At 39.4% G+C, this 16067-nt stretch overlaps 1 protein-coding gene across 1 annotated transcript in view; it reads right to left on the bottom strand.

The window, feature by feature from the left end:
* The window catches only part of LOC139727904 (gamma-aminobutyric acid type B receptor subunit 2-like), a 178420-nt gene that overhangs the window by 55913 nt on the left and 106440 nt on the right, over nucleotides 1–16067 (bottom strand). Inside the window, exons 5-7 of the mRNA XM_071638875.1 lie at nucleotides 13472–13537; nucleotides 12561–12632; nucleotides 11757–11876 (exon numbers count right to left, since the gene is read on the bottom strand). Of these exons, the coding sequence (XP_071494976.1) occupies nucleotides 11757–11876; nucleotides 12561–12632; nucleotides 13472–13537 (258 nt within the window). The remainder of the gene's footprint in view (nucleotides 1–11756; nucleotides 11877–12560; nucleotides 12633–13471; nucleotides 13538–16067) is intronic.

Below are 16067 nucleotides of genomic sequence, written 5' to 3'. Positions count from 1 at the left end.
ATGTTTTTACCCACTATGTCCTTATCGACCCAAGTGTATAAATGGGTACCTGCCAACGCTAGGGTAATAATGATAGCAGGGCCCTCTGGTAGAGCAGTGGCAACACTGAATAGGCCACTCTGGGTAAGAAATTTGGTGGAATCTAAAATTTCACTGTTCGCACAAACTTCAAGTTACATTCGGCACCAAAATTCAAGCAATGGGCGGTATGGGTAAATATACATAGCATTAGTAGTACGATGGAGGTCAAGGTTGGGAGGGGTCAAGGGTCAAAGTCAAATCGTAAAATGTCATCATCCAGTCCATAGACCCGAGGAGTATGTATCATACATTAATTTTACCAATGATGCTAAATAACAGGACTCATCACATTTTTTTTTTCCGGCCAAAATCGGATGACAGACAGAACGGCATACCGATTGGATGCACCTGTTAAAGAAGGAATACAAGCTGAGGAAAAGCAATCGACACCGTCATATGATACGGACAGTATCGGCTCCTCTATTTTCATCTAAAATGGACACCTGATCCCGTTTTGCTCGATTTGTTTGCATAATGCAACTCACTCCGTTTGAACACGCCTCCTCATCAACCTACCAAGCTTTGGGAGGTCATGGGCAATACGAGTGTTCGCGTAAACGTATAAGAGAGGCAACGATGTTCACAGCAAAAGGTGTATTGAGATAGAGAATTCACGACATCCCTGACAGGTGGGACATACACACACACACACTCACACACACACACACACACACACACACACACACACACATATACACACATTTATAAAAATACCATATACACACTTTCTTGACGACATTCCTATAGCATGCAAACCACACACACACACACACACACACACATACCATACACACTATTTTCACCACATTCAGAATATACTGTAGGTAATCTACACATGCACACGCAAAAAGAAGAAAAAAAAAAAGACTCAGATACACTAACATTCCCTGCACCTATAATTCCTCCAATCCCCGTCAGCAGACGATAGACCATCTTCATGCTGAGAATGCTCTGGGGTATATGAGATGCAAATACCATGCTCTTAACTGTATCGCCGTGTAGAAAATCTGATCTGTTATCCGTTTTATGTACTTTCATTTTTTCAATTTGTGTGAGGAATCTTTTATAAAGTGCTCCAAGAACTCACACGAGGTGAGAAGCACCCCCCTTTTTTTTGGGGGGGGGGGGGGGAGGGGGATGTGGATTTCTTCTCCCTCTTGAAACTATACTCAAGTCATCCGACATTAATAGCCTGATTGTAAGCGTTCTTTCATCGGAATACGGATAACATTCGGTATTGCGACTACACAGTGCAGACACCTATATCCTTTCACTGCTTATTCATTTTCTTTTCCCGTAAAGGTCAATGCACCTCTTCGAAATGAACCCTGCACACGTACATCGCACTTTTTTTTCTCTCTCTCGTCAATTCATTGCATTTTGATGTGCATTTTGCGTGTTTTTGATGTCCGGGTGAGGAAAACGAGAAGTAGAACAAGTCACATCGAAGAGATTGCATCGGTCGGGAAAAAGGATCGACTCTCACGGAACTCTTCTTCTGCAATGTTGCTTGTCTCGCAGTCACGTGATGTCGATTTTCGAAGTAAACTTAGCCTCATCTCAAGGACCACTTTTTTGGCATCGTTCGTAGCAATGCTTAACAAAAACGGGTAAATGAATTGCGTATCCTGAATGTTGAAATTAAAATTCTTTTTTTTTCTCTCTCTATCAACATATTCATATCTATATTTATGTATAAAGAGAGACAGAGATGTGTGTGTGTGCGTGTGTATTTACGTCTGTCTGTATGTTTGATATATGTATGACTACATAGTTATTTGTGTGCCAGAAAGGTGTCCACAATATGACCATTTATCACTTGTGCTGGCTCCAACACCATGTGTTTTTGTAAAGGGTTGCACTGTTGGGTAATGGTTATGGGAGTATTAACCGCTGTATAACCAAGCATTTAAGATTAGTAGAATCACAATTATCAATCTCGATAATCATTGCGATTGAACTCACTAGAAAAAAAATATTGAGTTGGGCAGGGGGCGAACTATGCTCTGGAACTTTTTTTCCCCCTATAAATGTCGAAGTTCGGTAGAAGGAGACTACCGATAAGGAAATTTAGCTCAGCAAAGTTCGTGTGATATCAGGTATGTGTGAAGAGCCAACGATCACGTTTGCCGGCACGTTGGGAAATGCCACATACATTATCTTAGCCTTGTCTCATGTGTATATTTCCATGTATGTGCGCCGAGTAAATGAAATGCATGAACGGGAATCAATATTTGTACACGAATTGTGTGAAACAGCACATGAAATGTCACAAACACGCACACACGAATTTCTCTCTCTATCCGGCGCACGAGCAACATTGGAACTGAGACGTAAATCCTGGTAAGCTCTTATATATACCTCGTGAAACAGAATATCCAGTACTGCCTGCCTAAACGCTCAAGGCTCTTGGTAAATTTGCATTGACACTAACTTTATCTTCAGATATCCCAGACAGACGGACTACAAAAATGATCCCATTCAAAGTCGATGATAGCTATCTGTTCATCCCAAACGGCAAGAACGTAAGAACGCTGGCATTCTCCTTGAGAGAAATAGAAAAAAAAAGTGAAAATGCCACATATATGATCTCATGCTTGTTATGTTTACGTGAAAGTGTCTAGTTTCTTTCACACTGAAAAAGAAATAAATGCAAAAAATATCACACAAAAAACTTCTATTTTTCCTGACGAGAGAAAATGGGAGCGTTAAATGTCAAGTCTAACCACACGTTTGACAATTTCGGCCCATAAGGAAAAGGGCAGGCCATGTTTGCGACACTCTCTTGTTTGCAAAATATCATGGGCTCCAAGATAAAAATAAAAACTAACAGCCGAATTGATATTCGTCCAGAATGACGCACAAAATGCTTTGCAGCCTTTTCACTACGTTTGATATTCATGGCCTATGGAGCAGTATTGCGTCGTGGCTTTGTCGCGTTTGTCATCAGTATTATGACTTAAGTAATCATCAACAATCACCAGAATGTTTCAGAAAAAAAGGTTTCCATTATTCTAATCTCTTTGATTAACCTCTCTGTGCCGTTTCCGATTGTCGCCTTAACCAGTAAACAGAAAGATGGTCTATTAAAATCCCTGAGTAGGTGAATCTTGTCTATGTGCGTCTCTCTGTGCAGCTGTGTGTGTGCGTGTGTGTGTGTGTGTGTGTGTGTGTGTGTGTGTGTGTGTGTGTGTGTGTGTGTGTTTGTGTGTGTGTGTGTGTGTGTGTGTGTGTGTGCGTGTGTGTATGTGTGTGTGTGTTTCTTCAAATGGCACACTATTCCGTTCCCTTTAAAAGGCCAAATTGTGACAACGTACGAAGTCGATCAAGGGATACCAAGACATACCAATAACGATTATCAGCGACATCTGTTTCTTGAATGAGAGCCAGAAGCACTAACTGGTTAGAAGTTTGTACTTGCTATTTGAGTTAGGATATATCGAGCTAATACGCGGCACATCGTTACGAAAGCGACCGCGTTTCCAACCCTACCTTGCAAATTTGATTGACTGAGAAAAGGTCACGTGGATGAACTGTTTAAACACAGCCAACACAAGGCAATAGTAGTGTCATGGTCACGTCATCATGTCAGAGAATCAATGGAAAGTTGATGGCGCCGAATATAAGATCGCATCGCAAATTGGAAAGTACGCCACCAACTTGGACGAACTAGCCCATTTCCAAGTTGTGGAAGATTGATGCAGAGAATGCCTACAGATATATTTCGTTTGCTCTGAGTTCAGGGCCTCCATTCGCGTTACTAAATGAAATGTTTGTCTTTGGTGAAAGCTCACTTTTGATCTGAGTGTCGTGGGACAGAAACCAGAACTGTTGCCATTGTCGGTTACATTGGGAGCCTATTTACTTGAGACCTACACCGCGATGTCACTGTAATATCTTCAAGGAGTGTCATAGAGCCCTGGCGGATAAGGTTTGCCTTAACAGTATTCCTTGTACTATGCTCTGAGCATGGACCCTAGTGCCCATGCTCTAAGGGTGCGAGGGAACGAATACGCACATGGTTTATACAGTGCACCAAAATGTATTGGACCAGCCATAGGTTCAAAAAGAGAACAAACACACCATGCTGATCAATATTTCACCTGTACTTTACAAGCTGCTGAAGAAAAAGTCGGTACATTTTGGCACGACGTAAATTTTTTTTTTTAAATTTTCGAAGCTTGTGGGGGCGCTGTGGCATAGTGGATAAGACTCCCGACTCCCGATCGGAGGACCTGAGTTCGAATCCCGCCCAGTGCTTACGTCCTTGGACAAGATGCTTTTACCCACCATGTGCCTTTCGACGCAGGTGTGTAAATGGGTACCTGGCAACGCTAGGGTAATGATAATTAAAGGGCCCTCTGGTAGAGCAGTGGTAACACTGAAGAGGCTACCCTGGGGAGATAAGACCTTATTATTGTAATCATTCTTATTATTATTATTACTATTATCATGAGCTGATTGTTGAATCATTTGATCACAGAGTTACTGGGCGTTTTGTGATGTGATCACTAAGCAACCCAAACCAGCAGTAATACATACTGATATATGTAATGTATCCGAAATATCCGAATATTAAACGTATGCAACATGGTGAACCAGTAAGAAGCGTGTCAAAGTGTCTCTCTATTTGTCTACGATTACTGTGCTGTATTCGTGCATGAACATATCAATATCTACGTGAGATCATTGTCGAAATAAAAGGGATATTTTGCTACGTCTTAAATAAAGTTGCCGAAAACGGAAAATAACCTTTACAGTAAAGGTTTTTGAACAACTTATTATAAAACACATCGTGGAAGATGGGTAAGCCTATGTTGAGTGCACACACACACACACACACACAAGTGATCAGTCGTAATGAGATGCCTTATAAAATTGGACGGACAGAGTACATTCATGGAGGTAGAAACATTCGTATACAATGCAGAGCAGCACGAATGCCGAGAATGGATGTTCGCTGTGGGACATGCTGATGAATTTCAATAATGACGGTATTCGCGTCTCGTAAAGTCAATCCCATGATATCTCTCGGGCAATAGTTTTTTTTTTCTCTCTCTCTCTCTCTCTTTCGAGGTTATTGTACTGCTTGCCGTCCATTCTGAAATCGGATGAGTGGCGTAATTGTAGAAAGAGACCAATGCGAGTGAACGCATGCACGCAAATTGTACTCGACCTGAATATTATGCAAGGTACTGTGAATAAATGAAAGTCACTGGTGCTCCGTATATTACGTGTAAGACCCAATGGATTACGTCATAACTCACAAATTGCTGAGGCGGTGCCCAATCACAATGAAAAGGGGGAAATGAACGGTGACCTTCAAGTACTTTTCTAATCAGTCAGATCGGTCGGCTTGGAAGATAGATATTCGTGTTTCTGTTGAAGGAACGTTGACGATGGGATATTTCAAATGAAACGATTTTTTTTTTAATGTGTGCATATAGACAAACTCGAGATCAGCAGACGATATATTTAAGCGGGACATCGTTAGTTGTGCCATGGCAATGACTGGGAAGGCCTTCAGAGGAAAGACAAGATAATGGAGGGAAATCCCGCGCCCTTTTTCATACCGGGTTTCCCGACTTTGAAATCAGGTTTCAGAAGCGACAACTCGCAAGACACAAATTTCGAGCGTGTAATTTGCGGAAGATTGTTGGAATTAAGTTACAACATAGACCATGCTTAAGGTGGTAAAGGTTATACGCATTTAACTGATTAAGGAAATAAATGTTAGGATTACAGACGAATCGCAAATGGCAATGTGAAAACTCGTCCTATCGCTAATACACAATTAAAGTAATTATACGTATGAAGCTTCAAAGGTCGTCCGTAATTTCCGTTTGTGTGGGGAATTTCTTCCTTTTCTTTTTTTAATTTGAATTGATTCCCCTTCTTTGTTTCCTCTTCAGAACCGAGAAAGAGCAAGGACATCTTTAAAGTAATATGGATTATTCATAAAGAAGACAATGTCTTTCCAATTAGGAATTAGGAACTCCTCATATATAATTCAGCGCGAATAAATCATTGACGAATAAAAGGCACGCACAGATTCAATATAATTCTCCAACCGCAAAGAGGTGTGATTGGTAACATAAATTTTATTGGTTTTGGGAGCGCGCCATACGGCTACATTTTGCTCTTCAGGGGTCAATCACCATGGACGGGAACATTTTCCCGCTTTCTTGTCTTCTGTTTGCCTCTGCGTGTGCATGTGTGTGTGTGTGTGTGTGTGTGTGTGTGTGTGTGCGTGCGTTTTTATTAAGGCTGGCCTCTTACTTTCACCTATATATACATCGTTGTATGAACCCTTTTATATGAAAAATAAATGAATGTCAATGCTGTCTGCGTAAAATCTGACTCTTCAGCAGTGTGATAGTAAGTGGAATAGATGACAAAGTTGACTTGGCAGAAGTTGCGATTGTTCGCGACTTGCGATTATGTATGACAGAAACGGATTGGAAATATATGAGAGTTGGCGCGAACCAATTTTGCGTCGCATGGAAGGTGCTCACAAATGGCAAATTGACACAGAATTGAGTGGCTGTAAGACGCTGTAGCCACAGAATTTCTATTGCGTGAGCATTTTCTCTCTCTTATTTCATATATATATATATATATATATATATATATATGTGTGTGTGTGTGTGTGAGTGTGTGTGTGTGTGTGTGTGTATGCGTGTAATGCGATGTGTATAATGCAGGAGTGTTTGCGCAAATTTACAGTACATCTCCATACTGATAACGCACAACGAGTCATATACGTATAAACCCTTACCCATGATATGTTAGCAAGAAGAGTATTTCTTCCTTCAACTTCCCACGAATTAGATATTGCTGTTAATAGCCCTATTCTATTCATTCAAAGTTCAAATTAGATTTCTGACATTTCTTATAGGCCTATGCTATGTTACTCAGAGGCTATCATCTCAGTCGAGCACACACCTCGAAATGATATGGAAAATGTTTACTTGTATAATATGTTATCTCTTTCATATACCTGTATACGTCTGTAGTATGTTATAAGTACGATAAGTCATCTCAGATTTTGTCATTTTCATTGGTACATTGTTGTTTATCCGTCGCGTTTGTGTTATTTCATTTGAACAGGTGCTGGACAAGTAAGATGAACTGAAAATGAAATTGAAAATGAAACGAGGAAAAAAAAAAAGATCGGTCCTGGCTGACGGAGGAAAAATGCGAGATGCCACATCCACACGGCGAGTGGATGCAAGGCGGCATTCCCAAAGAGGATGACTGGAAGGATGAGGAGCGCATCCTTATCATAAGCCAGAAGTACCACTTCTAGTGGGTGTAAATATGGTCCGCCTTTTGAATTCTTGAGAGCCGCAACTGCAATTATACACTCACGAGTGGTGTAGTAGCGTGAATTACGACCGACGCCAACCGAGCCTCACATTACGACGCGGCTAGGAAGTCAAGGGGAAAATAAAATGGATGAAATGCTTTTTCATTCCGGAATAGGATATTTTTTTCTTCTTCTTCTTTCTATAGATCAAGGGAGTTGACATACTACTCGTTAACGGAACCTCTGGAGGAGAGAGCGAGATAGGGGGAAAGAAAAGAAAGGTGAGTATCTGGCGCTACACTTTCGTTTCTCTTCCGCGTTAAATCAAGTTCGCGGTGGCGCTCCGATGCGGTAGATGGTAAATCCAAAGTGACGGAGACATATTGGCTGGGGATACCCTCCTTGCTAAAACGTGAGTTCCAGCAAACCAGCTTTGACGGGTCATAAGGACACTCCGTAAAAAAGCAGACCCTAACATAAGGTTCACGCGCTAATTTTAACGATGCCTTTGCGATGATTGTCCTGCCGCGAAACTAAAGATCACAAGCCAACAATCTTTACCAAAAAAAAAAAAAGAGAGAACCAGCACAAAATAACACTCCGGTAATGATTGAAAAGGGCTTAAACCAGGGAGGTGGTTTCCACCTCCATGGTTAGACGAATTATCCAGTCCTGCCGGCTGTGATATACTCTCAGCCGTGTGTTACGATAGACAGTGAGATTGGTTTATATTTGTGAAACACATCGAATTGGAGTTATGGTATATCCTTTGTGACACAGATCAAATTGGAGTTATAAGAAAATGCCCTACCACATCACGTCACGTTCTGCGTTGCGGGCCTTATAATATATTTCAACAGAACTATTATTTCCGGACAAAATGTCTAAAACATCACAAGATATATGAGGTCACTGACGACAGTGTTTGTTTGTTTGTTTGTTTGTTTGTTATTTCGTCTTAACCAAAGGTTGCTTTACAAAGACGTATAAAGTCGTATAAAACATGTATGGATTCACTCGTTCCAAGTTGGAATTGTAATGCTGATGAAGGAGCCTTGTAAATTTTGTTCAGATGCTGTAAGATATGCTGTGCAATATAATGAAATCTTAGGCTACAACAGCATAATTACTAGAAAAAAATTACCTTGATTCCTTTTTATTGTGTCGATGTTTTTCTGAATTCTATCATGTTTACCAGATATACCGACTACTCTGTGTATATGTCTAAGTATACATAAATCGTTACGGTTGGTGTTTCAGCCAAACACATCCTATTCAACTGTTGAAATGCCTCGGAATAAGCCTTCAGAAAAAAAATAGAAACAAAACAAGTAGATAAATAGCAAACCAAACGACCCGGCCTAATAATCTAATTACATCAAAATGTTCTTTAGAAGGATTTTTTTAGAATGACAATATTGTTAAGTACCCATTCACTACATGCGACAGCTGGCTCTAAAATAGTCTTGGGTAAGTCACGCTGATGATGAGGGAAACTATATTCCTAAATATAGGTGTATACCCTGTATCTATTCATCATCCTGTCTCGGAGTACCCCCTCCCCCTGTTTTCTCTCTCCCTAGAGTTCGCGCTGGTATCTTGTCGTAATCGTATCGTGCTCTCTTTATCATCTTCTCTCGTGTCGACGCTTCATCATCCTATTATGTCACTCTCCCACACACGGTTGGATGTTTGGGCCCGAAGTCGTGGATGCGAAAATAAACATTCGCTCCGTTCGCGCCCCAGTTGCTGCCTCATCGGGGGAAAAGCGTTGGATGGGACCCTCTAATTATTCGAGGAGCGGACTCCGGGATGAAATACGTCACAACAATGTATCACCTCAGACAAAGAAAAAAAAATCATAGGCAAATCACATCGGAAAATTTCTGGGTTGTCCATTCTGCTGTTCTGCCCTTCAGATACGCATAAATATTCCTTGGCGGATGAATGGTACCTATGAATACCAATAGTCCTATTCCAGGCGATGATTTGTTGGCTAAGGTCGAGATAGACATAGTATATCTTAAGATATTACAAAGCTATAAAGAAGTGCTGAATCAAAATTGTAATACTGCAGCCAGTCATGATTACGATCTTATGCGTGGTATGATAAACACAAACCGAAGATGGGCTTTCCAAGTGCATCAACTGTCGATAGAGAGTAAAAAACATCTTCAATAGGGCCGTATTTCACTTCCCTGGTGGCATTTCACCGTATTTTGATATACAAGCTGACAAACAAGGTACATGTACATGTACACGTACAAGGCTCGTAGTTATCGCGTGATCGCGCGCTCGTGCACACACACACACACACACACACACACACGCACACACACACACACGCACACACACACACACACACACACACACACACACACACACACACACAAAGCTAAGCTGTACGAAAACGGCCATAAGAGGGCAGGTGGACTTGTTCAAACTTTCACATTACTACACTTCATCGTCAAAAGATTTTCTTCCAGGGATCCAGGACCCTGTAGCAAGAAAAAGATGCAATGAAACATAAGTCAGAAAATCAAACATATGTCTGGTATCAGCCGATCAGAATTGAGTTTTCACAGACTTATGTTTGATTTTCTGGCTTACGTTTGATCTCAACTTTTATGTAACAGTGCCAAAGTTTCAAAAGCAATGCTCGTTCGCTTCTCTGTCAGTGTCTGTTGTAGTAGATCTTTCCTTTGTTTGTGACTCTTGATCATCGCAGAAAGCGATCTATTTGACTTATTGGCGAGCATTGCATGAAGTTTGATTGATATCCCTGGTTGTTTAAGAAATTAGATTAAACTGAAAGTTGAACGGTGAACGTTCAGGTTCTCCGTTTCATATCCAACAACAACAACAACACCAACAAGAGCAACAATCGGAATTCACCGAATCTCACATCACTGCACTGGTACCATTCATAAGATGTAGTGCTATTAGAGACGTGCCGCAGACCTATATTAATTTTGATCAGTATTCATTTACATTGCTATATTGTTCATCAGCTTCTGGCTTCAAGGGTAAGGGATTCCTGTTTCGTCCCAGAATCCTTCGTATTACCTATACCATTTTAAAGGACAAGTCCACCTTCATATACATGAGGATTGAGAGAATGCAGCAATATTAGTAGAACACATCAGTGAAAGTTTGAGGAAAATTGGACAATTCGTTCAAAAGTAACGAATATTTTAAATATCTGTGCAGTCACTGCTGGAAGAGAAGACTACTACAGTATATGATGTCACATGCGTACAACTATTTAAGGAAAATAAAAAGAGAATTTCACAAAACTTTACTTTTTGAATAAAGTGCACAGTTCTTCGACTTCCTATTGACGTATGTTAAGGGTAATATCATTCCCCTTGCCTTCTGAAAGAGAGAAGCTGAGTGTTCTTTTGTTATGGGAAAAAATGGAAATATGTTGAATTTTCTTTATTCTTTCTTTATATCGTTGTACTCATGTGACATCACAAGCTATAGTAGTCTTTTCATCCAGCCGTGACTGAGCAGAAATTTCAAAAATTCATAACTTTTGAACGGATTGTCCGATTTTGCTCAAACTCTCACTGTTGTGTTCTACTAATATTGCTGCATTCACTCAACCCACATGTCTATGAAGGTGGACTTGTCCTTTAAGACTAAACGTATGACAGATGCAGCAGCTACCGTAATATTTCTTAATGTTAATTCAACGATACGTTTTAGTGTAATTGGTAAACTGATAATTCATCCACTCGTGTTGCCATAGAAGTGTCCCTTTATGGTGCACGTGCGTGGGTGTAGCACAGTAAATGTCATACATTTATTTTGTTTTGTATCTTATTCCAGAATTCCTTTCAATCCGTTAGAAAACGTAACAATAGTTATGCTGTTGGTGACGCTGTCCAGAGCCGGGTGTTAAAAAAGTAATAACTCTCAATTGATTATCTATTATGCCAGCGAAGCAGAGGCAACGACGATGGAATATGAATCACCGGTAATTGACACCACGATCATTTCAACCGCAATTTTGTTTACATAGCTGCATGTAGATATGTTTGAATGTTCATAACTTACAATGAATCTGCTACATAGAAATATATAGCATTGGGGCCTACTCCGGCATATAAATGGACTCTCGTCTTCCACGCACGCACATACACTGGCATAATCAATCTAAATGCATCTTTTACTATACCATTAAAATGCCATACGATGAAAAATTCATATCACCTCTTTAAGCATTATATATATATATATATATATATATATATATATATATATATATATATGTATATATATATTACCATATGATTGTATATACTTATGTAATCATATACACATATTTGCCGTACTAAGAAATTACATTTGAAACACACACCATGCCTGAGATAGTTTCGTTGTCGCTGCTACCCAGCACGTCGAAAGTGACCGCAATGTATCCATCCACGGCCTCCGAGATCTCGTCCGTGGTGCATCCAGTCAGCTCACTTCCCATTTTCTTAAATGATAGTAAAAGAAAAACCGCAGAAATCATCAAATGTTTAGAAACATTTTTCACTATTTGCGACAGTCCTCATCGTGGGAGTTCAATAAAATCAATAAAACAGTACGTCATTTCATGCACTCCACACACTTATGCACACTACGCCAATATTTACCAAATCATACAACACCTTTCTGTACAAACTGACACATGTTGCACGCTGTCAATGTTGAGCGTGCAACATTTGTCGAGCAGTTTTGAATATTGCCCTCTGACGTCATCACTTTACATTACTCCCACGATAGGCTCTTAATTATGTCGTACACGTAGTTTTGCAATGAAATAAAAAGAACAGGGGTGTTTTACGCAGAATTCAAGTCGATCTTAAATCTTAAGATCAACTTAGAATGATGGTAGGCTGTGTGTGACTTTGCTAATATTCTAACTTTCATATAAGACTGAAAATTTTTGAGAATTTTTCATACAGGCATTAAATAGAAAAAAAAATACGAAAGGGACAAAAGATTTTTGTCTGTAAATCTTTATAACATTATGAAATAGATTCTGAAAACATTAGATTAAATTGAAATGAAAAACCAACGGCATTCCATAGTTTTAAGTCGGGCTTAACTTTAAAGTTCGACTTAAATTTTTCGTGAAACACCCCCCCCCCCTATTTAATCCGATAATTATACTCACCCACCACTCCTTTTCGTAGTGTCCCCAGATGAGCCACACGTAGTTTGGTCCGTAAAGCTTAGCCTTGTAAGCCTGGTTAGAAACAAAATAGGCTGCATTAACAGCAATCCGTAATCAAATACCTAAAGCACCCTATCTGAGCTCCAAATACACGAAGGACTCAAATCTAACCAGAAATCTGTGACAAGTACTGTGCCCAAAATGGTAATAACTCTTCAGGTTAGAGAGAGAGAGAGAGAGAGAGAGAGATAGGAACGTCTAGGAAATGCTATAAAGCCTTTTGCAATGAGCAGGTGGATCTAATAAGTCGTAGCTATCACAGACTCCAAAGCTCTTATATTCTGTCATCAATTGGAGTCGAGAAAGACACCAAAAGAGCAAGAAATGATCAATTAAGGGCGCTTATCATTTTCCAACAAAATTGGAAACAAAATAATCACCCTTCAAGTTTCCCCATGTCAAAACTAGCGATGCAGCCTGAACACTTACTACAGCTTTTTTAATTCTTCTTTGGTTCCTTTTCTTCCTGTACAATCTTTGCACAACATTAAAAGTCACGATCAAATATGGAATCTTTCACAGAATAAGATATAATGGCGTTGACGGAGCTTCATTTACGCTAATTTGGCACCAGAGTCACACTGTGATTACTTTTCATTCAATAATGGAAAAAGTAAATAAAGGTGAAGAATAGCTCGGACTCACGACGGAGATTAAAGACATCACATTTCAATTTGTCAATGATCAGTCGGAGTTCAGTACGTCATCATCGAAAGAGCATGAATAGGATAGACAACTTTAAAACGTCAGGAATACGTGTCAAAAACTATGAATAAAAATGCAAGACAAGGTTTCTTATTCGAGTGCTTGTGTGTAACTGCAAGTAATGATAATGATAAAATAGTTCTCACCTCACAGAAAACGAAGATGGCTTCTTTTTGATAGAAATTGCTGATAATCACTCTCACGTCTTTGTCCTGCGACCGAATTGGATAACAGTGAAAAGAAAAGCCCGAATTATTCACATGCTTGATAACAACATTCTATAATGTGTACATTTCATACAATGGGAAGATGGGATCTATGTAATTGAATATGATGATTGAAGATCTTCTCAACTAGTGCTATAACGGATTTTGCTACTGCTTATGTAATCCCACGAAATGTCGAACTCAAATCGAGCTTGATCACGTGACATGAGGATTTTATTCTTCCTCACGAAGATTTTTTTTTTCACACAGGAATAAAACAATGTGATTTGTGGTATACTGTGACGTCAAGAGTGATATTGAAGAAGATTAAATCTGTTTTGCTGGACCTACTCCAAAATCAGAGAGAAGGGTTTATAAACATTCCTTTAACCTCGCCAATATGGCAAGTTGTCAACGCTCGCAGGTTAGCGGCAGTGTTCAGTGAAAGGTCACGTTTACATATCGTATTGTCTAAATGTCGAGGAATCTATTCGATGACTGATTTTTGTCTGCAACTTTAACAACATCCAATGAAAGCTTGAGCCCAATTCTCCTTATCATCATCCTCCCCAACCCTCTCTCTCTTTTGGGATATATTCTTCGCTGTCGGGTACGCTGCCTAGAGGGCCCCCTCGACCAAGCCAATATGAAGAAGAAGGAGAAAAAAAGGAATATATGAAGAAGAACTAACTCTTTGTCCTAAGATATCTATGCCAGAGGCCAGATGAATTTTGATGGGTTCATGAAGGTTCGGCAGGGACAGCCACGCAGTGCTAGTAAAAATTCTCTTGTTTATTAAGCCGTTTGGTTGCTCCGTTGTAAATTGACTACTCCATGTCATCGGGTCGCGTCTATCAAAAGTCTTCTGCTGGATGTAAACAGAATAACTGCATTAAAGCACGCAAAAGAATCATCCAGTGCAGAAAGACGCAGACTATCATCGGTGTAACGAATTGGTCGTCTTAAAAAATTCCTCAACGTCTAGACATCTGGGTAGCGTCTTCCTTTCACTACACGCAACAATTACGATCAGGAGATGGAAAATCACCACCGCAAGTTTTGGAACAGTTTTCACTGACAGCAGCAGATGTCCTAAGGTAAATTTTCGGATTTAAACTGCAAAAAGAATTGCAGTTTAAAGGACAAGTTCACCTTCATAGACATGTGGGTTGAGTGAATGCAGCAATATTAGTAGAGCACATCATTGAGAGTTTGAGGAAAATCGGACAATCCGTTCAAAAGTTATGAATTTTTGAAAATTCTGCTCACTGAAGGCTGGATGAGAAGACTACTATAGCTTGTGATGTCACATGAGTACAACGATATAAAGAAAGAATAAAGAAAATTCAACATATTCGCACTTTTCTCGCATAACAAAAGAACACTTGACTTCTCTCTTTCAGAAGGCAGGGGGAATAATATTACCCTTAACATATGTCAGTAACAAGTCAAAGAAATGTTCACTTAATTCAAAAAGTAAAGTTTTGTGAAATTCTCTTTTTATTTTCTTTATATGGTTGTACGCATATGACATCATACACTATAGTAGTCTTCTCATCCAGCAGTGACTACGCATGCAGATACTTTAAAAATGCATAACTTTTGAATGGATTGTCCGATTTTCCCCAAACTTTCACTGATGTGTTCTACTAATATTGCTGAATTCACTCAATCCACATGTATATGAAGGTGGACTTGTCCTTTAACTCCATGATCAAGAATGCTTTGATAGATAGAGTGAATCTGAATTGATAGAATCGCAGAAGTTTCATCAAAATGCAATATTGGACAGTTTTGAGATCTTGAAGTTTCAAATCTTTTCACGACACATGGATATCGGTAGCGTAATCACATTCGCCAATTACATGAAATGATGGCGCCATCACCCCAGAGATTTCCTCACTAAAAACCGTCTCACACATCTTCATGAAATGTCCCAATTTTGGGATGGAATGTCCTAATTTCTACCAAGTTATAATGAAATGTCCTAATTTTAACATGGGATTTGAACGAAAAAAATTCATTCACAAAATGCAATGTTCTTACAGACAAACAATGTGGAATATTTAGAAGATGGGATGAAGTGTTTAAATGTCGACCAAAATATTATCTTTATGACTCTTGTTTACAAACATTATGGCAGAGTTTTAACGTGGTGACAGATGGTCAACATCTCATCTAGGCTATATGATTGGCACTGTGTGGTTGCGACCGACGTTACTCTTCCCTAAGAAAAGCCCAACACTTTGAAACTCCCTAACATTACACCCTATATTCTCTTGTCTTTTCTGTTTTTACTTTTTTTTCAGTTAATTTGCCTCGTTTTAAAACTTCATTATATTTTGTGATTAGGTATTGTTCATGAGGGGACTGCAATTACAAGCCAAGCTTTCCAACAGTCCTCTCCATTTCCCACAAATTTTCTTTCATACTATAGATTTTACATTATATGATTGTACTTTTTCACTACACTATATTTTTCCTTGTCTGATAAACGAGCCTCTTTGATTTTGCATAACTGTGTACTAGCAATTTT

The sequence above is a fragment of the Diadema antillarum genome, unplaced genomic scaffold (genome assembly GCF_040938485.1).
Source record: "Diadema antillarum isolate AM-2024a unplaced genomic scaffold, OU_Dant_1.0 seq00000160_RagTag, whole genome shotgun sequence".
NCBI classification, from domain to species: Eukaryota; Metazoa; Echinodermata; class Echinoidea; order Diadematoida; family Diadematidae; genus Diadema; species Diadema antillarum.
Note: the sequence above shows the minus strand (reverse complement) of the source record. Positions and strands in the feature narration are given on the sequence as shown.